General features: G+C 37.7%; 1 protein-coding gene across 5 annotated transcripts in view; it reads right to left on the bottom strand.

Moving 5' to 3' along the window:
• Positions 1-547: 547 nt before the first annotated feature.
• The window catches only part of DENND1B (DENN domain containing 1B), a 166,643-nt gene continuing 140,216 nt past the window's right edge, over positions 548-26,974 (bottom strand). For all 5 annotated transcript variants that reach the window (XM_055724383.1, XM_055724382.1, XM_055724380.1 and 2 more), the window contains 5 exons: positions 25,580-25,636; positions 24,666-24,776; positions 10,837-10,916; positions 9,417-9,633; positions 548-8,197 (listed from right to left, as the gene is read on the bottom strand). In XM_055724383.1, the coding sequence (XP_055580358.1) occupies positions 7,649-8,197; positions 9,417-9,633; positions 10,837-10,916; positions 24,666-24,776; positions 25,580-25,636 (1,014 nt within the window). In that variant the 3' untranslated portion in view covers positions 548-7,648. The remainder of the gene's footprint in view (positions 8,198-9,416; positions 9,634-10,836; positions 10,917-24,665; positions 24,777-25,579; positions 25,637-26,974) is intronic.

Genomic DNA, 26,974 nt, shown 5'->3' with positions numbered 1-26,974 from the left:
TATTACAGGAGGTCGGGCATCCCTCTTCCCTCACTAGCAGTGTCCTCAAGACTTCTCTGACACTTGTAATACTTGGCTTAACAGTACAAAAATACTTGGTGGTATCATAATTATCATTGTTTTAATATCCAATGTTCAAAGGTTTAAACCATAGCACCCATCAGGTATTGCTACTGTACCTTCTGCATGCAGTTTCTCCTTAATATCTCTACTTCTCAACCTATAAAATGAGATAATATACCTAACTTTTTGGTAAGAACTTGAAGATCTATAGATCAAAAAATGCTGTTTAACAAACAGGCATTAACTAAGATTGTTTCTGTCATTGGAATTACAAAGAACATCAGCATTTAACTTTTGTACTGTATAAAACAGTAATTAATAAGAAAACACAATCAACTTTGTATCTAAGAAACTGAAATGGTCATTCAATGAAGAAAAATTTCCAATATAATACAGTACCACTGTATTGTTTTAACCTTTATGTCTGATAAGAATGCAAATGTATTCAGATCAATCCATCAAGCAAGAACCTGCACCACCCAAGGAATTTTGATATTGTTAAATTTTATTTTATAGTACAGTGTTGGGCACTTTATGGTAATGTGGAGTTCACCAAAAACTTCTACTGACGCCACAAACTTGGAAGGAAAAAGAAGAAAACAAAACACACCGCACATCACAGCTCATTTACTACATCTAGACAGTGCACTACTGACAGTAGTCTAAGGTCTGAGTTACAGTTCTTGAGATGACTTTGAACAGTAGTCCAGAGGATGTAAAAGCATGGAGTAAACTCTTAGATTTGGTTCTAGTTTTATTAAAAGTCAGTAACTAACTGAATTTTTAAAACTGTTAGGACAATGCTGGTTGGTTGGGTTTTTTTTGTTGTTTGGGGGTTTTTAAATCTCCAAAATTATTAAAATTATCAATAAAACCTCAAAATGCCCTGTATGCCATGCCTTTCCTACAAGTGTTAAAGGCTCACAATAAGGACGTTATCAGGAATGGTTTTCAAAGGTCACTAAAAACACATTCTGAAAAAGAATTAGAAGCACCGGGATACATAACGTTGCTTTGTTCCAAGTTGAGGCATTCCTCAATGTATCAGACACAGATATAAAAATAACGAACATAAATTGTGAGTTGGGTAAATATGTGAGCGTTTTAAATTTCTCTTCCTCCTCAAAAATCATGAAGTAACAGACGTCATGTTTGCAGCCTGTGTGTAAGCTGCCCCAAGACTAGCTGTTCCACAGTGCTTTATTGCCTCATTCAAGTGTATTAAAGTTCTTAAGGAAAAACCAAAGGTTAAAACAAAATGTACATCAATATACAAAGAAATTAATTTACAAAAAGTTAAAAGGATACTGGCAACATTAGTAGATATTTTAAGTAATGACGATAATTAGGGATGTCACAAACTACATTCTTAATACATTTGGTCATCACCATGAACTCTCACCTAATTGGCAGTACTAAAAATCAATGCTTAACTCCTAATTTTTTCACCAATGACAAACAAATGATCAAATGATAAATTAAACCTCATAAATTCTAATATTTAACCTTACTTCAATTTAACCGGGTCATAGCTTTAATAACTACCTAGAACTACCGGTAGGCGAATATTGGCTTAGGCCTTATTATTTCCATAGAATGTGACATCCATAATCATTCCCATTCATTGGAAATAAACATTTGCCTCATTAGAATATATTCTTCATGTTTTTATCATACAACCGTATTTCAAAGCTTCATGTCTTTTTACACATTTTTGAAAAATACCACTCCAAGGATCTGCTTGAAAAGCAGATGTGCAATACTAAATTACTTTGAAACAAGGAGAAATATTGCACAAAAATCACTGAAGATTTGAAAGTCAACACATTCCCCGCCCCCAACCAAGTAGCTCCCTTATTTTTAACAGAAAGAGAATGTCAATTTGCACAGAATCATAACAAACGTCAACATACTTGAACTCAACTTATTTTTCAAATGCTAATACTGTTACTGGACTCTAAATACCAATGCCGTTAGTATTGACCTAAGTAATAGTACAAATTAATTTGAGTACCTTTTATTACAGTAAACCTTGGAGTAACTTCCAACTGTGTTACCCACCTCATACGCCCACCCAGCGGAAAATGGCAACGGCCCTGCCAACTACGCAGAGGGTGGACGGCCCTCTAGGCTAACGTGGCTGTGGACTCGTCAGGCAACTCTGCTTAGAAGTTCAGCATATTCCAGGAAAGACCTACCAAGTCCTTTCAACTGGCCACTAACTAAAACTGTAAAACAGACATTGCAAACAAAACAAGGAACATTTTGCACAAAAAACCCCAACAAACCAGCCACCCACAAGCAAACAAAAAAACCCCATCCCTTTACTTTCAACCACTCCGAAGAACATGAATTCTAGACCAGCTGTGGTCCGTGCTCTTGGGGTGAAGATGAGGACACTCTATTCAGTCCACATTCTGTTGACAGGCAAACAACGCTTGGCAAAGGCATACACATCTAATAGTAGCAAAGAAGTTACCGCAGACCAGTCACATCACCATTCATACTGGTTTTGCTGGCGCATTTATTTCTACATTCATTCTCCAAAGTTTTACTGTGATACCACGCGAACAGCCAGCCTTCACCACCCTGAGCTTTGCAATAAGGAAGCTGCTTGCCTCGGGTGTCATTTTACTAGCCACATTTGTTTAGCCTGAAACTTCAGGTTGGTGGGAACACACTGGCTGGAGTCTCACAGCACCTGGGCTAGGGCCTGGTGCCCAGGGAGAAGATGCTAACCCCCCTGGAAATCAGGGCCACCCTGGGCCTCTCCCTGCGGAGCCAGGATGGTCAGTGGCTACGGAGCTCGTTCCTGCAGGACAGGGCACCGCAGCTGGCATTACACGGGGGCGTGTTTGCAAAAGGGCCTCATGCTGGCACTTCAATTATTGCATGAAATGTTTCTTCAATTAATTACACACATAGAAAAAAGATTTTAGATGCTCCTAGCAATTCCATCAGGCAGCTGCACCAATGAAAGATTGTTCTGCGGGACTGAATACGATTGATTGTAGGTGAAGAAATAGAAGCCATTTTAAAAACCTGGCTTAACTGTTCTTTTGCCTGGACTCTACATCAGTTACAAGAACATGAGGCTGCAAATTAGCTCATTCTAAAACCTGAAAAGACATCCAAAACAGAATTTTGAGATCTAAACCACTCCTCTAATAGATCGGGTGGGATTCTCAAAAGCACCCAGCATGTGTCTAGAACGCTGGCTGCAGCCTGTGTCACAGGGCCCGAGGGGACTGCAGCCAGCATGGGGGCTCCTGGTGACCCCACCCCAACAGCAGCAGCAGCACTGAAAACACTGAAATGCTAAATGACAATGAAGGGTTCAGTCAACAAGTTCTATCACAACTTCTACAACTACATTTTTCCTTCAGAACAAGTCTATTTTTTGGAGCTACGTGACACCCAAATACACAGGATGGAAGCGCAAACCACTGTCTACTCTACACGGACTGCCCTCTGCATGCATAGGGGGCAGCCAGGGATCACCTCTGCATCCACAGTACTGTCCTTCCCTGAATACCTGGCACTGTTTTTCACATGTTGCACCTCCATACACACAGACGGGAAGGCTTTGACTGGGACAACGTATTATCCATTCTGCAAATCCCACGGGTTTTAATTCCATAGGCAATATTACTTTTGCCTGTGTGGCTGGGTTGGAATCACTGCAACTGAGCTAGAACATTAAACAATATCCTGAAATCTGTATTTCCTCAAAGTTATTATCCCTCCTGAGGACCCCCAGGTTCTGCTTCCCCACATCCCACCAGAACAACCCAGGAATCCCTTTCTCTGTCTTATGCCCTTACTTTTTTCCTCCCAAACTGGATGAGTGATACGGCTCATTTCAGGCAGACATCTATGCAAAACAAACTCGAAGATATTAAATTCAAGTCCTAGTTTAACTTTCTACACCAGAAATTTGTTCCTACGTCTAAGTAACAGATTACAAAGCTTAATCAAATAACCTGATAGCTCCCTTAAACAGGAGAAATGAGAAGATTTTTGAGATCCTGAAGAAAAGAGATGCCTCTGAAGACCACCACAGAAGCCCCGACTGAGCAGAACAGTTCTCACCAGCCGCTGGTGCTGAATGTTGATGATTTTTCAAAGACATTAGAAGGATTTCCACAAACAAAAAGCATACAAGTATAAAACTTGTAAAAAGTACTGGACCCGGACAATTTATCTGAATATAGAACCCAATGTGGTAAGAAAAATACTGTATATGTAGCCAATAAACAGTTTTACATTATCACAAGGACAAAGAACAACAGTGTTAAACTGGAAATATCAGTTTAGAATCTTATCTATTTGGTAACTGGCGATTCTGTTTAAATAAGGCACAAATACTAGCCTTTTTAAAAGATCAATGATAGTAAGTGGAAAAGATTCTGTAATATTACAGAGTTAAAAATGTGCCTACAGTTAAATTCAACATAAGATATAAGACCGAGTTATTTCTGAACCCATACAATGTTCAAAACCAAAAAAAGACATACTATTTAATGACTGTAAACACTCTATGGGCTTTATAAATAGTAAGGAAACAACATGGCATAAGCACAGAAACGAAATTTTTACTGAAATAAAAATAATTCTAAGGTGAATTTACCTTCCACCTTTTAGTTTACCTGTTTCCTTCTTTTCAGCCTGCATTTTCACTCAATGAAACAGCGAATTATTACTACAATGCCTTGATTTTGAAAGATTCCACTATCAATCTTCCAATTTTGTGATCCTTATAACAACTATAAGAATATTAGCAGCTTCATGCGGCTTCCATAGTTTTTCCACAAAGATGAGAATGGGACAATCTATGTGATAACAGGAGTTCAGTGCCAAACTCTCATGTAAAGCCAGTAAGATTTATTGTATCAGAGAGGCATTTTTGAAAACCATTTTCTGGCAGCATTCCTGGACTTAGGTGTGTGATGGCTTTGAAAGTAATGATGGCCGTAATTTCTGAATTTTTTCTATTTTTCTCCTTACAACATTAATACTGTTATTATCTTTAACAAATGAAGAAAACAAAACATCATCTTAGATGGAACTGTGGACAGAAACATCATGTCAGATGCAGAAAAAAAGAAAAAGTGGATCTTGACATTCTTGTCAACAAAATGCAAGGACATGGATGAGAACGAGAGAGAAGCGCTGAAAGAACAAAAGCCTCTGCGTTGCTGGTCTTCTCTTAGGCACACCTGGCAGCACTATGTTTGGGTAATGTTTAGTACCAGCAAAGGAGAAGAATGTCCTCTACAGAATCATTAATATCACCTCTAAACAAGTATCCATGAGGTTGCTCTGCAACTTTCTCATCTGAACAGCACCTGAGCCACCTGGTCTGACCCACCTGGAAAGTTTAGAGCAAAGATTTTACAGAATTTTTATTATATTTTTGATCATTTGCAGCACAAAATATTTTGCCAAATAACATTTTTATGTCTTAAAAGAATCCACTACATACCATGTTGATACACCAGAGGAAACCAAAGGATAAATACTTTGGAGTACAGACCTCTGCACATACAACCTCTAACTCTGGAACACTGAGATTCTGCAGCAATGCAGCCTGCAGATGCCCTCAGGAATGTTCAGGCTCTAATCAGACACAGATATTTCTGTAAAATTTGCACTTTTACAATCTTTCACCTTCATTGCACTGACTAAAAAAAAAAATAAATTCCGGAGGCTCATCCTCAATGAGAAGTACTGGCCCAGCCCTTCTCATTCTGAAACAAGGTGAAACATTTACATTAACAAAGCCAAGGTCTCACTCTGCGGCCCCTCCTTGCTAAAGCTTCAAACACCACCTCTGCAATGATGTGGTTCCATTCCCTTGGGTCAGCTGCCTCATAACGAAGCAGCCAAAAACCCCCTTATCATTTGCGTCAACTAGAAGGAAAATTCATTCATAAATCTCAATGTGGCAACTGATAATAAATTCTGCTATGAACTACTCTTAAGATATTAAAGTGCAATCTGATCCAAATATTGACCTTGTGAACGTGGTCACTTGGGCCTATACTGAGATTAAGACTAACCATTCCAGCCAAAAAGGGAAAGAGAGGTGGTTTCTGAAATGAGTTTAGAAGAGCAGGAGAGCATTCTTCTCAAGCAGAGGTCATTGTATATCCATGTACTACTTCTGTCAACTGCATCATAAATAACCTTCAAAGCTGACAATTCCAATCTGCTGAAGTTTGCTTCATGCCTTTCCTGTCTGGAGCTATCATGGAGGACGGTGTATGTATGGTAAGGTGGAGAGGTGGAAAAAGAAAAGAGGAGAAGAATGAAAGAAATGTAAAATAAGGAAAGAGCTGCTCCACACAGCAGCAAGAATTTTCAAACTTTAAATATCCAAATATTCATCAGGAATACTGCCAAAAAGAGGACAAATGCTTGTTCTGAATACAATACACATCAAGTCAATTTATTCTCCTTCATTGAATTTAGAAAGATATTTTTCATTGCTCAACTTGGCTAAAATGAGAGTTGGATATAGGCAGTCTCAAGCTAAAACTGTAATTTTAATTTTCTAGTGTTACAAGTAATTTTCAGTCACGACTAATAATTTAACTAAATATGACTTCTAAGTAACAGTAATTCAATCGCCTTTCAAAGAAGTTAGCTACTAAAAATGGACAGAAAATAGTTTAGAAGAGGCACAAATTAGTTTTCAAACACTATTAAAATGTAGAAAATAAAAAATAATATAAATCTATCAATTCCACTTACACTTTCCTTTCTGAAAATTTGTAGGTGAAATACTCTATCTAGGGAAACCAGATAATATGTCTTTAAAGTGTCATAGTTGTAAACAAAAGTTAATAAATGTCACATTATAATTCAGCACTTCATGTACTTTACAGAGGAGAGAAAATTATGCGTTACCTTTTTGAAATCTGGAAGACAGGGCCACAGTTTTAGTTTGGATTAAGTTCCAAGTTATATTCACGACAAATTCCTTAATCTAAAAAAAGTTTTCTCCCCCCCCCCCCCCCCCCGCACTTAGCTGAAGCAAATTCTTGCTATGGAAAATCATTATTGCTGTTTTGTAGGTTTGCATTCGTCTTCTAAGATAGTTAAACCTCTTCTCTAAAGATTAAGGCAATTATTATTCATTACAAACATTAACATTTGTACATTTCAGACAAATCAGATTGCTCAGTTCATTTCATGCTTAATGGGATTAATATAGTACCTTCAAAACCTGGTTACCCGTTAGGTGATACCTTTCCTGCTGCTTAGAGGAAGCAAATGCCAGGAAGCACCATGCACTTGCTGTATTTTTAACACAGAAACTAACTAGTACCTGATTTAAGAGTGCATTCATATATCTAGCTCCATTTTGTGGACCTAACCAACAAACGAACTGGGTAAACATAGAAGTGGATGTCCCAATGGTAGAAAATGCATACTCAGTTGAAGACAACTATTTTTTGTAATCGAAGATCTCTTATTCCTTTTTACCTTTTGGTTAGAATGTTATATGGAGTTATATGGAGTCCTGAGTAATCTCCCTTTAACTTGTGATGGGAGTCAAGTTTCTCTTCCCATAGTTTTCTTACGTTTTATTTCCACTGCTACTGCCGGACAAGCTATCCTTTGAAATATTTAAACCATAGTGAAAAGCAGAACTCAGTTTACATAATGACACAACTTCCTGAAGCAGCCCACCCTCTTCTGGAGTTTCATTTCCTTCCTCCCCATCTTTCTCCCAAGGGACCAGAACGGATGGATGTTGAGCAAGACTTGTTGGAAGCTGATCTGAGGTATTGCTTAGTGTTTCATTCTGCTTGGCATATTTATAGGAAGAATAGCCTGCTTTAAAACTTTCTAGAGAAGCAAACTGGCCACTTGATCGTACTGGAGATGGGGATGTCATACTAGTGGTGTCCATCTTGTCAGTAATAAAGGTTTTGTCACTACTTTCTTCTTCCAACCTTAAGAGAGATTCTCTATGGCCACCAGAAGAAACTTGTTTCCTTGGCGATGGAGGGAGCTGCTTCCCATGGAGGGCACTGTCATCCTGACCAAGGTTCCACTCCACTTGCTCACTAGCACTGCTGCAGAGCAGGGTAAGGTTGCTCTCACTAGGTGCATTCGACTTGTTCTGAAAGAAAGAACATGCGTTTATAGTTAATGTCACAAGAAACATCTCTACACCGGCACTTTCGAAACAAAAACACTGTAATGGATTTTGTGTGTTCCCAAATCATGGATCTCCCTTGGGGTTCAATGTTACAAAACAACAATCCGAGAAGCAATGTAAGATCAAGTGGTTGTATACATCCTCGCTAGAACACTCTGCCCCTTATACGGGATCACTTTTTGTACACAGGAAGGATTTCTGTGTCCCCTGTCCATTCAGCCTTTGCACAAGCAGTTTCAACAGCAAACAAAGACACACTTTGATGGTTTGTACCCATAACATGAGAAGGAGCTGGACTAAAACTAAAACCAGATGGCATTTCCTCTTTGCTTCAGTAATTAACCATACCAACTTTCAATATTAATTTTTTTTGGCCAAGCAAACAAAAACGGGCATTTTACTAACATGTCCCCTGTGTGACACTCATAATACAAAATTTTACAAGCTTTTTAAATATTTGCATTAGAATTTGCTGATGCAGTAACGAATCTTCTACTATAGGATCCCTTTCAGCAAATCTTGGACAACTGATATAAGCTGGAATTCAAACAAACTAACTTTTTTTTATTTGGCTAACAACACAGCAGTGGCTTAGTGAAAGTTTTAAAGTTGTAGGCAAGAAGTCGGTTGACACTACAGGTCCTATTCAACTCCACCTAAAAAAGGATCAAGAAGCCCTCTTAGTAAGCTCTGGAGTACTATTCTAGCAGTGTTTCAGATGTAATTACCACATGGACCCCATGACTTAATCAAGATGGAAATATCTCCCTATCACTATGGCTAGTTTAAAGATGCAAGGTGAAAATGGAAATAAATACCTTCTAAACCACATTAAGAAAGACTAGAACCAGCTCTGGGAATACCTGATTGAACAGTTAAACATAATATTAAAATATTTGATTACATAAATTATTATTCACAGCTCTACATGTTACAAGGGAAAAATACTGTTCCAAGATGACTGGGTAAACTGGACAAATGTGTAACCAATCTTTTGGCTGGCAAAAAACCATAATGCAGCGGCCAGCATGGGCGTACTGTTCTGTATCCCTAGGAAGACATGTTAGCAATTCTGAGGACTATGCTGCAGTGTCTGAGCTGCACATTGTTGATTCCACAAGTGCAGGATTCTGCTATAAAGGGACTGGAGTTGTTTTTCAAATGAAAGCAGAAGACTAACCGCAATCTTGTAATTGATGTCATCCATTGACCTAAAGAAATCCAGGCTCTTTGCTCCTGAGAGTTTCCCTTGATCTGAACTGTGCGTGCTCAGCGTGTCCAAAATCTCCCCAAGCAAGTCCATTTCTCCTTGATGCTGAGGAGTTATTCCAGTTTCACCAGAATCATCACTATCATAAAAGTAAGCAGAAGCTTCTTCACTGTCTTCTGATGATAACCTGAAAAAAAAACTTTTCCATCAGCTAGGAACATAAAAGCCACTTCATTACACCCACTTCCAAGAGTAAGTAGGAGAAAGCATTCCAAGAAGTTGAAAGGGAGCATAAAACTGGACTTCCTTTCTATCTACTCAAGACTTTTCCTAAACATAGATGTAGGGTATCTATGGAGATGCAGTTAACATTAGCTGGTTTTCCTGTCTCCTGGCTTTTCCCCCACCACTGTAACTGTTAAATCACCCTCAATATGACTTCCCAAATTTTCCCTCCAAATTTTACAGTTATTCCAAAACTGGTTCCTCTTTTCCCTTGTCTACACCTAATATTTAGAGTCACCTCTCCAGTTGACCTAGACACATATTATGTTCCAGTTGCAGGACTCTCATACTGCAACTCTTCTTCTGCTGTATGACCAGATTTACCAGAGTACTGCCTATCTGCAAGGAGAACTGGTGCTTCTGTCTCTTTATTTTCTCTTTCATTCATTGCAATACCCTTACCTCCGACCCTCATACTACATAAATACATACCTTCCCTATCTGTGTCTATCAAGAACACTACTGCAAAGGATTTTTCCATGGCTCACTGTTTTGATGATATTCTTTGAACACATCAGCAGCTCCCGCCTCCCTACTGCATCATGGTTGAAGCTGCTTGACTTTGCTTTCAAGGTTCCTCATGGTTTATATCCATGTTATCAAAAATTAGCTCCTGAATTCAATGAGAGAATGCCTCAACACAGCTTAGGCCTCAACTTATGATTTCCCTTTAATTCACACATAGGAAGACCTTGGTATAAAACTCACATGGCAATATTTCTCTTTCAAACCCTTCAGAAGACTTTCCATTGTCATGACTACAACACAAGACTGGAAGAATAAATTAGCTGAGGTCACTGTCCACCATGTTGATGAATATTATTTTTCTGCTTCTTTCTGCATGCAGTCTATCATTTTATCTTGAGTCTGTGAAGACTGAGGATTATGTCAAGTTATTCTAGGCACTATAATATTTAAAAGATATAATAGCCTGTCCCTCCTTTTAAAAGCAGATTTAATCCCAAACTACTTGACATCATCTAGAGCAAGAATCAAGGCAGCAGCCCAGACAGGAGAAAAATATGTCATTTGAACTCAGCTTTGCTGAATAACACTAGTTACCCTTTCTCCCATGCATAGACACACATCCAAACAGGCGTCTTACTTGCTTGTTCTCTCCATTTCATCATCATCATCTTCATCCAAGGCAAAATCCTGGTTACTGAGACATTGGTTGAAACGAGTCTGGAGGACAGAAAATCAACATTCTAATTTTTGTTTATTTTTTCTATTTCATCACTACTTTTTTTGGAGACTAGCTGTCACATTACTCATTAAGACTTCCTGAGTACTTGATGAGGAAACCACATATTGATCAAGTCTTCTAAAGGTCATTGTAAGAGGATGTGAAGTCTTCAAGCATCACCAATTAAAAAGCAAGAGAACCATTTCTTTCATGGCCTATGGGAGGCCTTATTATTTATGCAAAGCCTTGATTAGCAGAAGACTGGCTATTGGAGGAAAAGCATCACTCAAGCCTACTAACTACCCTTTCTTGCAAATCTACCCCAAAAAGCACTGTGGTTTAGTACTTCCTGATAGAATTATTCACCAAGTTTTAGTTGATGTGGTCTACTGAGCGTGAGGAAAAATGGATTTTTGAAGTAACAAATAAAAAAGAAGTCAGGAGTCTCTTTACATAGCTATACTTATGTTAGGGTGTTAAACAGAACTGCAAAGTAGTATGCCAGCTTGAAAACTGTGCACTAGGAATGCCTCTGTGCAGGATAATTTACTGTAAATTACAGTTAACTCCAAGTTAGCATACATTCAGAGCATCCCACGGGGAGCTTGCCTAGAGTAGCTGGTGTGCTGTACATTCACACACTACCATACCGAGTACTCCTCGATCTCTGATAGCACCTTACTATTTAGCAAACAGAACCAGGCTAATGATTTCTACAACAGATGAAAGTCTCTATCTTGACCAGAATGTTTAAGTCAGGAATTTTAGTCACTTGTGCTTCACAACTGACTGTCTTAAGGTCAGTATTATCATCTATTATACTTGCTTTGTATCAAAAACCTGCAAAATTAACTATGCAAGCAAGCAATCCAATGAAGAGATTCAGAACCTTGGAAAACTGGTCATAATTTAAAGACATATGAATAGAATTTGTGCAAAGGGAAAATGGCGTTAGCCAACTTGAAAGAAAATCATACACAAGTAAAAAGAAGTGCCACTGCCCACATCTCATCTTGCATGCCTAAACCTGCAACCAACCCGGACAGGGAAGAAATACAGCCTTCATTTCAGGCTACAAGGAGCCTGGAAGTCTGTGCTGTGAAGATTTCAGTATATCACCTATTACAGATGTTGTCAGTGTCCTACATGTACCAGGACATTGCCTGTAACTTCCCCCCACCCCCACCATTACCGTCAGGAACATCTCAATGTTTAGTCTTTACAGACCAACACATTTGTTCTGGTTCAACAAGAGAGGATTTAACTAAAGCAGCAAGTTTTGATAACACTTTCATCCACATTTTTTTGTATTTTTTTATTTTACACATTATATAATGTGTAAAATTTTACATATAGTTAGATAAAATACAAACTTGTTTCTATATAATACATTTAATTTGATAACTTCATCCACAAAGAGGAAACATGGTTCTTAATGTGTTAAAGTAACAGTCGACAGAATATGAAAGAATTATTAGAGTATTAAAAACTATTAAAAGAACCCAAACTAAGCTTCATACTGAGCAATAGTTATAGGATGGAATGCAGTGAAACAAACTTGGTATTTCTAACTCTTTCCCAGTTTTGTGAGGTGTGTCACTCCCGTCAGTGTTGCCATCAATCATATCCCTGCTTTTAACTAAAAGGAGGTTAACCACTAACTTAATTGATACTGTTAATTGGTTACCTTACTGATTACTGCCACAACTACAGTCACTGTTTTCAGTTTAAAAGTTGATGCTTTAAGTATTTATATTCACTGGGACAATTAAAATACTTTGCTTCTATAGCACTGGTAATTCACTACTTCCCCATGAAAATTCTGACATCACATTCATTGCAATTAAAGCTCTAATTCTGGAACTGATTCTTGGAGTGCAAAACCCCTTCTCTGTCTTGCTTGCTTGGAATTTGCGTCAGTATTAGATGCTGCCATCACGTTTACTTCTACTAATGTAAAGACAAGATTTTGCAGAAAAGAAGGTTCTTTAAAAATGTTGAAAAATTTCAGAAAACAAAACTAAACTGACACTTGTCCATCTGTAGATGGATTAATTCTGTCAATGGAATAAAATCCCACAAGATAACACTCACTGATTTGTCAAAACAAATCATGTTTCAAAGAGCTTGGATGCAAGTTTTAATAAATAAATTTTAAAAAGAAAATTTAGAAAAGGGTTGTGTCTTTGAGAAACAGGAACTGAATAAAATTAATTAGAATCAGCAAACCACAGGCATAGCAGCAGCCCCTCAGAGCATCTACAAACAGTATTATGCGAGTGTGTCAGCGAAAGCAGGAATAACTCCTATTAAAGGACTATAACAAAGCATATGTTGATAAACCCAAAAAGAATAAAAAAATAAATTCTAGTTCCTGATGGTCAGACTTGTTCTTTGAAAAAAAAATGTTGTTATCAATTTAAATGTTTAGGGGCACAAAATTATACAGCAAGACTTTCAAGAACTAAACCAAATAAAATGGGATTTACATACAAAGAAAAAAAGGCAATAGGGGAAGGAAAGGGAAATATCTGGCTGTAAATAACAACATTCTCCAGAGTTTAGAGCTCTGTGAGCTAGCCACAGAGACAACAAGCAACACATGTTTTTAAATAGGTGACTTTCCTTTAGGAGCTGTAATAGAAACGACTGCAAGGGAGAGGTATGCCCAGACAACTTTGCAAAGAAATAAAAAAAGAAAGAAAGAAACTCTTAATAAATTCCAAAAGGAGAATCATAAATCTTTTTCAGTGCTCCACTAGGTAAAGTGACATGGTACGGGCACCTGCAAAAGCTGTCAAAGTCATTTAAGAAGTCCTTCCATTACTGACGTACCCCGCTGTTTGCAGTTATTTAAGCTTTTAATTTCTGTCTTTTCTGCATTTTGAAGTGTGTAACCTTTTTTATACCTTTTTATGAAAAAAGGACAGACTTCTGTTTCCTTCCTGATCAGCATCCTAATAACAACCAGACCATTTAAATTTATTACCACAAGAAATGATATGGTAACACTCCTTCCTTGCTGCACCAGAACTTTATAAAATCTTAATAGACTGCTGTCATGTTTTTTTCTATAAAATAAAGCAACAAACTTCTTTAAAGTACTCAATTGTTTTGCTTCTACCAGCTAGTTCTGTTTACATAATAACTCTATTATTTAATGTATCTACTTTATATCAAAACATGAACAGCTATTTAACTTTTGCTATTTCAATTTTTTCTCATTTTCAGGCACACTGCACTGCAAGAACCCATCTCTCCTCTTTCTCAGGATATAAGAGTTCAACATACTTACAAGACAATGAGCTCACACTCTCCACAAGCCCCAGCTGAACCCACAAGCCTGGGCGTGAAGCACAGCAAAGGAACAACCGCACCTGGCGTGAGGACGTATGGCCTTTTGGTACACATCGTGTACATCCTCTTTGGTTTCTGCCCCACTTGAAAACCTCATTCTTCAAGTGCTCTGCTGCCTATACAGTTGTGGTAAATGCTGATCACCAAAACGAGAAAAAGAAGGTGCTGACAGTATAAATATGGGTAGAACCAAACAAAGCGAGAATAGGTCCTTAAACTGTTCTCTTCTGTTTGCTAGCAGCCTCACAAAACGTACTACTTTGGCATAAAAATGTAGACAAAATGCATGAATGCTAAAGGATTTAAATGTAAGATGGTTACATTCTTGATTGGGCATGAAAGTCAATCTTTGAAATGTCAGCTTTTTACCTAATGCTAGACCTTTCAGAAGCACAGCTTTCCAGAATGCGTGCTTACCGATCGATCCTGGGGCAGGAAGTCAAACAAGGCTGCTGCTATTAATTGTCCTCAAAGTGAGAAGCAAATAAGCTTTTGATAAATGGCAGCACACATATAATTTCACATTTACCAACTACTCGATACATCAACACGCATAAAGTTGCAAGAAAAGAAAAATACCTACTATGATTTAAATCTATGAAGTACTGTTTCCTTTTTTCTTAAAAAATTAAAGATTATTCATTCAGGATGAGAAAGCAAAATAAATACAAGTCCACTATTATTTATGATTCAGTATTTTATATTACCTACCCTTCTCTATAACCCAATCACAGGCGTAATTGTAGCTCCCTCCAGCAGGGAAGCAAAAGATCTCTCAATTAAACCTTCTAGTTAAGCACAACCCATTGCCCTCCCTTGCACTCAAAGACTGTGACCTAAAGCAATGGATAATGAAATCACTTTTTTTCATTAAAAATGGTCAAAAATGGATAAAGAAATGGATAATGAAAAGGAAAGTACTTCACATTACACTCCACAAGAGCTGAGACTGAGGGGGACAGAAGGAAAGAAAAGAGATTTAAAAAAGAAGTACAGCTTTTAAACTTTCTCTTCTTCAATGCCCTTCTTCTGGGACACGGTACAACCAACCACTTAAAGTAGTGCTGGGGATACCAAGTAGCTACGTGGACACCAGACCAGGATAGGTGTGAGCAATAATTCTAGATTAATTTCAAGAAACAATCCCTTCAAAGAATTACTTGTGTGCTTTAGACTCACAGAAAGTAACAAAGTAGTGATGCCTCACAAAAATAATGCTCTGGTATCAGAAACGTTGTCCTCTATATAAATTAAATAGATATTATCTGAGAACACCGTATTCGCTTTTTAATTTTTTTAATTATTATTATAACACGGGGCTCATGGATAATTTAAAAACTACTAATGGTAAATAAAAACACCTTCATCCTTCCTGGGACAGAAACCTTGTCTGCTTCAACAGATTCAGACAAATAGATGATGCATTTGAAAGAACATGAAGTGGTTGGAAACAAAAGCTTCATCAGTTCTGAGATCCTGTTAATTAAAATGATAGGGAAAGAGACACACAAAAAGTAGGTTCCCAACGACAGAAAGAAATCCTTTCCCATGACACTAAAAAGCCTGCAAGGGCAGGAAATCCCCCAAAATCCGTTTAGAGACACGGACAACCAGAATGTCTAGGTAAGAACAGGAGCACAGCACTTTGAAATGACAAGCAAACTGCAATGCACCAGAGATCTCCACTGACTTCTGTAAAGCTAAAGGAAACATTAATAACTGTGCTGAGGGAGGATTTATTGTAAGGAAGGATGATACATCTGCTGAGATACCTAGTCACGGATAGCACATTGTAATTATTTATGTTCTGAATTACTGTGGTGAAAAATTAACAAACTCTAAGCTTCCTACCTTCTATGCATGCTACGCTCCTGACCATAGATAATACTGGAGAACTCTCTAACACTGCTTTTGATTTTTCAGGATTAATCATGCTTCTATAAACATTTTTCAGAAGCAGTTTGGTTTTTTTTTTTTCTCCAAAACAACAAATCAACTCCCATGTTCTCTGAAGAACTGCAGACCGCTTTTCCCTCAGGAAGCCTGCACGGTTATCTCCAGGCCCCCGGACTTGAAGCGAGCCCCCCCAGCTGCCCCCCCGGACCACCACAGCTCGCTCCTCAGCAACACAGGGGCTGTTCTTAGCGAAGCAGCCGCGCAGCCGACACGCTGTGCACCCTGCCACAACACCAGTCCAGCTGCATGAGTGCACCAGCCGTGGGCAGCCTGGCCTCACTGCAATCGGCACAGCCAGGGGTGCTCGTCTCTCAAAATAGGATGTGGAAATTTTCAGTGCTGTTTGCAACAACTAACGCAAGTGGCTCTTTTATAAACAAGTATTCTTTATGTATTTTTTTTTTTTTTTGGTGGATGATTTTAAGAATCAGATTCACCAAGCAGAATTTCCAGTTACAAAAACTAAGAAAAATATCACTTATTTTCCCTTTCTGATGGTCCTTAATGCCCTAGCTTTACCTCCATGATTGCAGGAAAAGGAAATGACAGAATAGAGGGTTGAGGGGGTCACTGTGGAGAGAGGAGCAAAAAGATAAAAGAGGAATGCACATCAGAAACAAAAAACTAATCAGTGCCCATATGCACAGGCAGAAAAGGGAACATGTTTTGGAAGTAACAGGAAAGTCAAGAGACCTGGAAGTAACTCGGGCGTGCAGGGTGTGACTTTAGTGACACCGAAGAGCTGTAAACCCCGTTCATCTGGCTGGAAGGTGCTACCTATCTGATACAATTCCTAAGCAGTCAAAACAGAGATAACTGGTTAAATCGATCTTTCCATTAAAATGTACATCACTCCCTTACACCAGCTGAACAATCACATGATAAAAACACTGCTGGAAGCGGTGTTTGCAGATCACGTGTGACTTTTTCAAAGAAAAGGAAACACTAGCAAAAACACTGAAGTGAAAATGTACAATGTGGATGTGATCCTAAACACAGACATCATATACTTTGAGGCTTCAAGAAAACTCCAAATGTCACAAAACTCCAGACAGAAAAACCTGAGCAGCACTGAACTCTGTCCATCAGACCTACAGGCAGTGGAAGAACCTGTCTGAGGGAAGCTCTGTATGAAGCTTGAAAACAGCAATCACATTTGCAAGGAAATAAAAAAAAGATTGTGCCTTAGAAATGGAAATATTGACTCCAAGCACATTTCTGTATAAAGCTTCCAGACAAAATTAGCAAGGAGGAGTCCTTCCTCCTGTTTGACATCAGTAGGATTCTTCTGCTCAAAAAAGCAGGTCTTTCTCTGCAAGGTGCTGGGAAACATGGACGGCATTCAGATTCCGATGCTATTCACTAATTTCAGGTACTTTGCCTCCTAGATTTGACAATAAATAGCAGGACAGAGGCAGCATCAGGATGCAATCTAGGTTCTGGGTCAGCTGGGGTGCCCTTGGTCATGCCCCACTCTCTCCCCACGCACTGTGGACAGAGCCCAGGGTAGAACTGGGCTGACATCAGCATTTCAGTACTGTCTAAAACGGGATGGGGTGAATGAACCTGGGCTTTCACGTTCAGTCACCCAGACCTCTCAGGAAAGGTGGTTTTTTTTTTAATTTATTTTTCCTGTTATTTCTACTTCTCCCTCCTTTTGCTCCCAGCCAAACTATAGTCTTTAATTGAACATATTTTTTTTTTAATCACTCTTAGGTACAGGACCAGAGAGAGGAAGAAAAGGTTGGAGAACAGACAGTATCAGAACTGAAGTTTTAGACATAAGGTTGTGCGCTCCAAACTTTCAGGCCAGAAGGCAAAAGCAACATGAAGTTGGGAGGCAGGTCCCAGCCGTCAGCTGCAGTTCTGGCTCCCTGCTTTGGCTAGGTGTAGCCAAAACCTGCCCCATGGAAGGCAGAAGACACACAGCAATTCAAAGCAGAAGATACCACTGTTAGATTAAGATGTCAATAAATTCTGATGAAAAAAAAATAATTTGGTTATTTCAACTCACTAAGGACAGAAAGGTTCATCCAGTTTTGAAGATACTTTGTGAAATAGCATTTTTCTTTCATATCCTTCCGAGAAAAGAAACCTCGGTAGACATGCCAGAATGGTTCATTTGTTTGTAGTAGAAAGACCCTCAGAAAGGCTGCCTTTCAATTCAGGAAAAAACTCAAATAGGTGACAATAACAGCCAAAAAAAGCATCTGCAAACTTTTTGCTTGTCTAAATGTCTCTTAGTAGGATAAATCAGAGAATTATACAGATTTAAACAGAGTAGATGTGTTGATGTCTTTGCCCTGAAAACCCAAGCATTCCACTAAATGCCCACAGGTTAACAAAAAATTGCAGAGCAATTTCTTGACCATTGCCCTATCTTTCCTTTTTTTTTTTTTTTAATTGGAATCATGGTAAGTAGTGAAGAGATTTTGCAAGTGATGTTTACTGCAATACAGGTGCAAAACAAACGTTAGAACTCCGCTACAGAGGCTTGCAACAGTCCTTTGCTTAAAACCACCATGGTGAGAAGAGATCTGGGCAGAGAATAGGAGAGCTCACACTAACAAAAAAACACCTGAAATTAAAAAAAAAATCAGAAAACCTTTATAAACTTATACTGCTTCTTTTTTCTTTAAATGTGTTCACTGCCTAAATTCACATCAGTCACCGTCACTGTTTAGAGCCTGTATCTACTATCTTCTGGTGGGGCGTGGGGTGTAAATGTGGTGAGCAATCTTGTAATGATTTCTCTAAATTGATAGCGTATATTCCTGAAAATAATACTGTGCATGATACATTAAAGCATCTAAATGTTTAAGTTGCACAAAATCCAGATAATCTTCCAGTTTAAAAAAAAAAAAAAAAAAAAAAGTATTGCTCTATTTCTAAGAGGTCTTCTGCTGTAAGAAGCCAGGTTTCTTTAAGGCAAAGGACACGCTGTGCCCGGACCGCCTCGGGAAGGGAGCAGAGCCACGAGAGGGCACTCTTGTAATCTGCAATTTGAATTCTTGCTGCCTAGCTTTTTCGTTTTTAATTAAAAGGAAATCTGACTGTTTTCCAGAATGAAGAGATCTTACTTGACAGACCAAGACAAAAGATTTTTCTCCAAATTAGAGGAAGCTAATGAGATCTACAATATTTTCAAATTACACCGCATTAGCTAACAGCATTTACTAATCAACCAAAGCTTACTTCAAAACCATGTTTTACAGAAACAAAACATGATTTACTTTAAAAACTACCTCTTAGTGTCTATGGCATCTGTCAATTTCTAGTATTTTAGTCAATGAGAGTATAAGGTACCTCCAGCTATATAACCTGTGTTATCTGTGGATGCTAGGCATAGATGTGATCTCAAGCACACTACCTGAATCCAAACACAGGTAAATGCCTTTAACTGGAGCTTTTATGCTTCTGAAATTATTATGAGGTTTTCCACAGGATATTTACCAACCCCCCCTTTTTTCTTAAAGTTCAGTCACCTTATACAGAATATGTATATTCAGCGCTGCATTATTACAAGCATTTACTCTCCTCTTTCATGTTCCCAGAAGAAAAAAAAAAAAAAAGTCTTCAGAATAGCCCACTCTCACCACCTTTTTCAGGTTAGGAGGATAATCAGTTACTGGAAGCCCTTTGTAGCTAATGATTATGTCATTTATTTTACAGGCCGTTGTAGGGGTATTGATAAATGGGGCGCTCCTGAAGGTAAGGTTATTCTGAACACATCTTCCTGACACTTGCTATCTTTGTCGAACAGAAGCCAAGTATACCTACTGCAAGCTGAATTACACATTGTCTAGTTATGAGGATATGCTTCAATAAAAGTGTAAAAGCTACACTCGTGATAGGCTTTCAAAAAAAGAATAAAAAATGGTAATTCTCTGCTGTTCAAGAATACCAAGAAAAGGGTTTAGTCTAACTTGGCTTTTATTACCTTATGCAAAAGTGGTTTTAAAACCTTCTTAGACACTATATCTAGATCCTGCAAAGTCATGGGAAGTAGTTCACTTGGTTTCTTCAATGGACGAACATTTAAAGTAGCGCTGACACACAGGGATTCCTGGTAAATCCACACTTAGAATCCAAATGCCTGTTTCCATTACAGCTGCAAGGTAGCACAGCCTGAAGGTACAGTATTACATATATTTCCTTAGAGACAAGGGGGCATTGCTAACTTACTAATTATAAAGTGAACTGGTAGTTCTTATTTGGTATTCTGCAAATCTTCCGGAATGTATAATTAGGCACTAAATACATTAGGACTATTGACATCCTGAAATGCTCCATTTTTAATAAGCTACCCTGCCACCTGATGTAACAGCAAAATTACAAAGATCATATTCATGAAATCAAACAGATCTTCCTGGCATTTTATGCAAGCTCATAATAAACACACTCTCTTTTCAATTATGTATTAATCTGGAACAATTTTATAGAGCTCTTACTGCATTTACGCCCCTGTCTACCCAGAAATCTGCATTACCTGGGAGCACATAATGAAACAGAATTAAAATAGATTATGCAAAACCTGAACACAGAGCAGTCTAACACATGCAGTGCCGTACCCTGCTCATCAATAGTTAAAGGAACTCTGCGATATCGTTGGCAAGACACTGCAAACAGAGCTGAAGCAATCCAATGCCTGTATTAATTTTTATTTCAAAAATTTTAGCTGGTGATTTTGTCTATCTTCTACACACCTAATTAATGTAGGAGATAAAACGTACCAGAGACATATTATTAGATCTCGGCATGAAACAGTTAAAGGCAGTGCACATGCCAAGGTTTTAATAAGGCTTAACAATAAAAAGCTTCAATCCTCCACTTTCACTAGATTTTGTTGTGGTTTTCCCTTGCTTAGGGCAATCCATCTGTTAATGTTGACTTGCAATATAGTTAAGCTCGCATACGTATAAAAAGCCTAGAAGAGCTAACCTAAGCAAGAGTAAGCTCAAATGAATATTACAGAGATAGAACAATTCATCTTAAGCAAAGATTAATTGTGCCTGCGTGCACGCGCATGCACACAGGCACGTATGAGTGCACTCCTGTTGTTATTTTTTTTAGGAAAGACTTTCAAAATGCAAATTCTAGGAGGGCAAGCTGATCACTACAGTTTGCAGAAACACATTTAATTATTTACCCTGTGATTAGGTTTTGACACCTATTTTACATGCTATAATTTATATTGATTTACTGTTAATTTTTTAAAAGTCTATTGCTGATTTGGAAAAAACCCAAACCAACAATAAAACCACTATGACAGCAGTGGTAAAGCTTAGTAAATATTCTTTGTTAAAAATGGCTCTGCACTGTGACCAGTGCTGGTATTCTCCCTGGGCCAAACTGGCCTTGTTCTCAATAAAGCCAGAGAAGTATCCTTTCCCCTGAGCCCTGTTAGGCTGAGGCTGCAGTTGGAACCGTCATCTTCACACAAAAGCAAAGGGGTTGGGTTTTACAAACGCAAAGCCTAATTGGGAGATCTTCATGGCTGTACCCTTGACATTTATTAAAGCCTCATCAACAAAACAGGAAATAACCATACTAATTAGCAGACTCACATACAAAATACTGTTTGTTGGGGTAAAGGCAGATTCACTTCCTATTGTAAAGGAAACATTCTCCCAAACCCCAAAAGCCTGTTACAAACTAATTATTAAAACAAACTTTCACAGTAAAGTTTTTTACTTTTACTTTCATATCATACATAATGTTTTGAAGTAAATCTGTTTTACAGCATCTCAGCTAACTATTAGTATTTATGTTTAGCTGTTTCCAAGAAGTGGAAAATTAAAAGCTCAATGCATGCATCTAACACGACATAAAATACAACAACAAATTCTTTATATTTACAAGTTTCTAAATGTTTCAGTATGGAAGAGACAGTAATATAAGTGCAGAACTGCCCCTGGTTTGGAAGCAAGATGACCATTAAAAGCAATTGCTCTCTTTTTGTTGTTGTTTGTTTAGGGGGGATATTCAAATACACTGACATTGCAACTTAATCGATAGCTGGTCCTTACTTTAAACACACATCAGAGTGCGCGGACTGCCCTTCAGCACCACCCTTACACCCCTGCAGACACGCATGGCACCATTTTAGAAATCTGGGTGGAGGCGTTCGTTCACAGGATAAAGAGTTACAGAAAAAAGGATTAAACCTGACAATAATAGCAATCTGTGAAATTCACTTTTTAAACACTGATTCAGCACTGGACCAAACACAGTCTCTCTCATACATGTGCACTTAGAATACAAACGTTTATTTGAATGTAAAGCTTAAAATCACACCACTTATTCATAAAGAACTTGCACTTACGTTATCTTGTTCAAATACTTACCAAGAGTAAGAATAAAAAAAAAAGAGCAGCCACAATGGACTATTGGTTTTTAGAAATATGTTAGTTTCTTTGCTTTTGGGGAGGAGGAAAAGTAGGAACAGTGTGAGTGAGCAGTGATGGAAACGGTGCAAGAGCAGAGTTCTGGGGGAGCAACCACCTGCCCTCCCCCCCATCTGCTCCATCCTGCCCAGGGGGCTCACGTGGCATTTGGGACAAGAGCGGGAGAGAAAACGCAGGACCGTCAGTTTGCAGCAGGGCAAAACTGCGGGGCCATTAGTTGCAGGCTTTGATAGTAAATAAACCCTATACATGTACATGTGTATACACAAACACACGTGTATATGTGCATATGTAAACCACACTATGGATGGATATGCACTCCTGCCTTGTTTTCAAAACTAAAAGAGACTGGTAGAAACAGCAACAATGGTATTATGGGATTTAGCAGCACACAGCTGTACAAACACAAAAACATACAGAAGTTAAATTGTTCTGGTCAAACACAGGCCTTCAAAAGAAATGTTTTATCATACTAAGGTAAATTATATTCCTTTGTATCCCTAGACTCCTGTACGTAACAGGAGGCAGTACTGCCATATCAGTAAATTACTGCAGATTTTTTAATAAAAGCAGTCTATAAAAGTTCACTGGCTACAAGGGTATATTTGTGTTATGTATTTACACAGATACATACAATTGTAGATTCACCTACACTAATCTGTGTGCGTTGGCTTATAATGCATTAAAACCTTTTTAGTATCTCACATTATCAAATTATTTTGGTGGTGGGGAACACTGCAATATATTAAAATGACAGTTATCTATGAGAAGAAATATTTTAAGAACCATTCACGTTACTAAGATTAGAGCTCTACACTCACACATTTAGAAGTGTGGATCTTCTCCTCTGATACCCAGTGAAGAAAACCTACTGTGCACAAGTTCCTGAAAGAACGCAGGCACCGCAGCTGCCTGTACATAAAAATATACTGAGGGCACATAGTTTAGAATTTTATCACTGGCTTTAAGAGACCATAAAAACATGTACAAAATAAAAGCTGCCTAAATAGATAAAGCAGAAAGTCTCTGGATTATTTATAAACCTACTAAAAATAATGTCTTAATACTAGCATACAATCTCAGCATCATTTAGCAATAATCTGCATCAGTTCTATGTTAAATTTCACAAACACTGTATTTATTATTGATAAAAACAAATTTTAAATCAATTAGACAACTCAGTTTTTTGTCATTGCAATGTCTGAAGTAAAACGCCAAACGCTGTTAGTTCAGCAGGACTGAATTTCTATACTTAATTCCCTTATAAGAAATATATATGCATTAGAAATACATATATAAACAATAATTACATGTATTAAAAACATGCAATAACAATATAATATAAAAATAACCTACATGTTAAAATATGTACATATGTATGTCTTTATGTCCAGGAAAAAAAAAGTGCTACAAAAACTATTTTATTGATATCTTGGAAATAAAACTGTCAAAATGAATCCAAAGACGTTACAACACTTGCCAAAGTTGAGATACTACACCTGTTACTTCAAATCAAGACTAGAAAGGGTTAGGGAACAAAAGGAGAAGAGATTGGCACCGTATTAACTAGCTGACTTAATAATAAAATAATAAGTCATAACTATCCAAGCAAGGTTAAAGGCTATGTAACTGCCAAATCAATGTATTAGAAATAGAAAATTAATGTGCACTGCTATAGGGAACTAAAAAAAAAAAAAAAAAAAGCTTAACACAGATCAGTGAACAGATCAGAAAGTATTTGTTATGAGAAGCCATTATCAAAAACAGTACTTAAGAATTAAATCTCAGATCCATACTTACAAATCTCCTGTTTTTTCATCTCTCAACAAGGATGAAATACGAGTAACATTTTTTCCCCCTTTAAGCAGTATAGCAGTATTTCTATAAACATAGCCTTTTAGTCACACTATCCAAACCCAGACAGTAAAATAATCTTGAAACAGATTCACTGATGCGTTTGCCCCTGTAAGTGGCAAAATATTTTCCTCATATGTATGTGAATAAGGACAGGAGTTTCAGGTGTCTTACCTGTGCCAGTCTTCTTTTTTCTGAGCTTCCTCTTTTCTCATAATGCAACATGTAGACGGGAGCAGTCTGTACTGCACCAGCACTGCAAGTTCCATACTCTTCCTCACTCTCCTACACAAGAAAACACATTTAAATTCCTTTATTTATAATCATTATCTGCAAACGTAGCCCCCATATTATGCATGCAGAATGCATTCAAAATTATCTTGCCACAATCTATTACTGTCATGAAAATACCATCTGTAGTAAGAAAATCAAATTTAGCTTTTCAAGAAGCTGAAGTTATCAACATTGGCATTTAAAAGATTAATTGTTCAAATGTCTAGGAAATATTTTTCAAAGTTTTCTTAAAATAGCATAAAACACATCTAAAAGCTGTTCCTCCTCCCTATAAAAAACCTTACATGGAAACAAAATTTTCAATGGGAAAAGCACCTGCAAAATGCCTAAAAAATCTTTTCTGCTATTTCTGCAGTGTTGCTCTTGCAAAATGAAACTTCCTTCATTCAAACATTGCCATTGTGCACACATCTTAGGAAACCAAAATGGACAACTGCACCTTCTGAAATACATTGTGCTACAAGACTCTCCCATCTCAAATTCTCAGCTTGAAGCAAAGGCTTCGATTGTGATATCAAAGCAATCAACTTTATGAAAACATACATCCTGTTAATGTATCTTTGAAGACCTCTGTTGTTCTACGATAAAATATGCAAACAATAAAGAGATTATTCAGTGGATGCATAGAATGACAGATAGTTGCCAGAGGGCTCGTTATGAAAAATGTTTTGTTGAACAAAGGGCTAAGCATATTTCAAAAGTCATTAAAAACACAAATCTCATGTGATTTGTAAAGTATAAGCTTCAAACTGATACAGGAAGCAATGTAAGAAAGCAAAAAGTGTGCTACGTACCTTGTGCTTTAACTTGTTCTTCACTTCTTTTATTCCTTGCCTTGCCTGATTTTTTGCCTAGAAAAATAAAAGGGCTTAAGTAGCTCTGCAAGACACTGGCTGTAGTCATGGAACATGCTTCAGATGTCATACTTATTTTACCTTTTTTTTTAAAAGGTAATACGGTGATATAAAGGAGAACAATAACCTTTATCACAAATTTCATACATGCAATGCCATTAAATATTTAAATATATAGATAAAGCATGAACGTAAAAGATTTTTTTCATATGTGCATGCCAGTGCTGTGAAAACATATGTACTCAAAAATTCAACGTTACTAAGGACAGGCTAAAAATGGCTGTATGCATCACTCCTTTATTTGAAATGGTCCTTTAAATTTGAAAGGGTATTTTATCAGTAAGGCATGTTGGAAAAATGTTAAGATTTTCGAGATGACTGCTACAGTGTTCCAGTCTGGCAATTTGCAGGGCAACATCAATCTTAAGAGAAATGAAGTGATTTCATATGCAGATGGAGATTTTGCCCAGTGCTGCTGAACAGCATAGCGCTGCTATTTAGGGGAGGATTCGGTATGGATTAAAATAGGCAGCCAAGGATCATTGTTGCATAGAAAACAGCCAAGAATATTCTTCAATAAATAAATGAATTATCAATACAGAATGCCATGTACTACTTATGCTAAAAGCCATTAGAAGAGAAAGAGAGAGAGAACTGGGGGAGCAGGAAGAAAGAAAAGATACAAGGCAAGGGACGACACCAAAACCCTAACCCTCACAGAAGAAAAAGTATCTTTCTTGGAAGAATATAGGAAAAAAACCTATGCAAGTTTTCAAGGTTGGTTTGAAAACAGGACTCTAAAATATAGTTAAGTGCATAAATATGTGGAAACCACCTATTTTTCTATGGTTTTCTATAAATGGAAATTCAGAAAACGAAATCATTTTCTTAAATCAAGAGGTCAGAGAGTCTTTTTTGATCCTTAAATCATACATCTACATGCTCAATAACAGCACAACAGGGTGCCATGTAGCAGATGCTAACCTGAGAGCCACTTCAAACTTTCCAGATCATGCTGACAGCATTTGGATGAATTTTGGAGGGCTTTGTTCTAACTCTGAGGGATGGTACCAAGCACATTACTCAAGGCTACCGATCAGTTGTCTAGCAATTAAGAAATGCATATTCCACTTCCCTAGTAGCCGGCTCCATAAAGGGCAACAGCCTAAGAAATTAAATGGGGTATAAATATGAATACCTGATACACACAGATCCTCACAGTTTACCAGCGTTTCCTGGCATACATAGAAGTTCACTTTGAAGAACCTTTACTATCAAGGACACAATTATCAAAACTGAATGCTGGGACAAGATGATGTAACCACAGTCTAAGCT

The sequence above is a fragment of the Falco cherrug genome, chromosome 12, assembly GCF_023634085.1.
Source record: "Falco cherrug isolate bFalChe1 chromosome 12, bFalChe1.pri, whole genome shotgun sequence".
Classification (NCBI taxonomy): domain Eukaryota; kingdom Metazoa; phylum Chordata; class Aves; order Falconiformes; family Falconidae; genus Falco; species Falco cherrug.
This window is presented reverse-complemented; position numbering and strand designations above follow the sequence as displayed.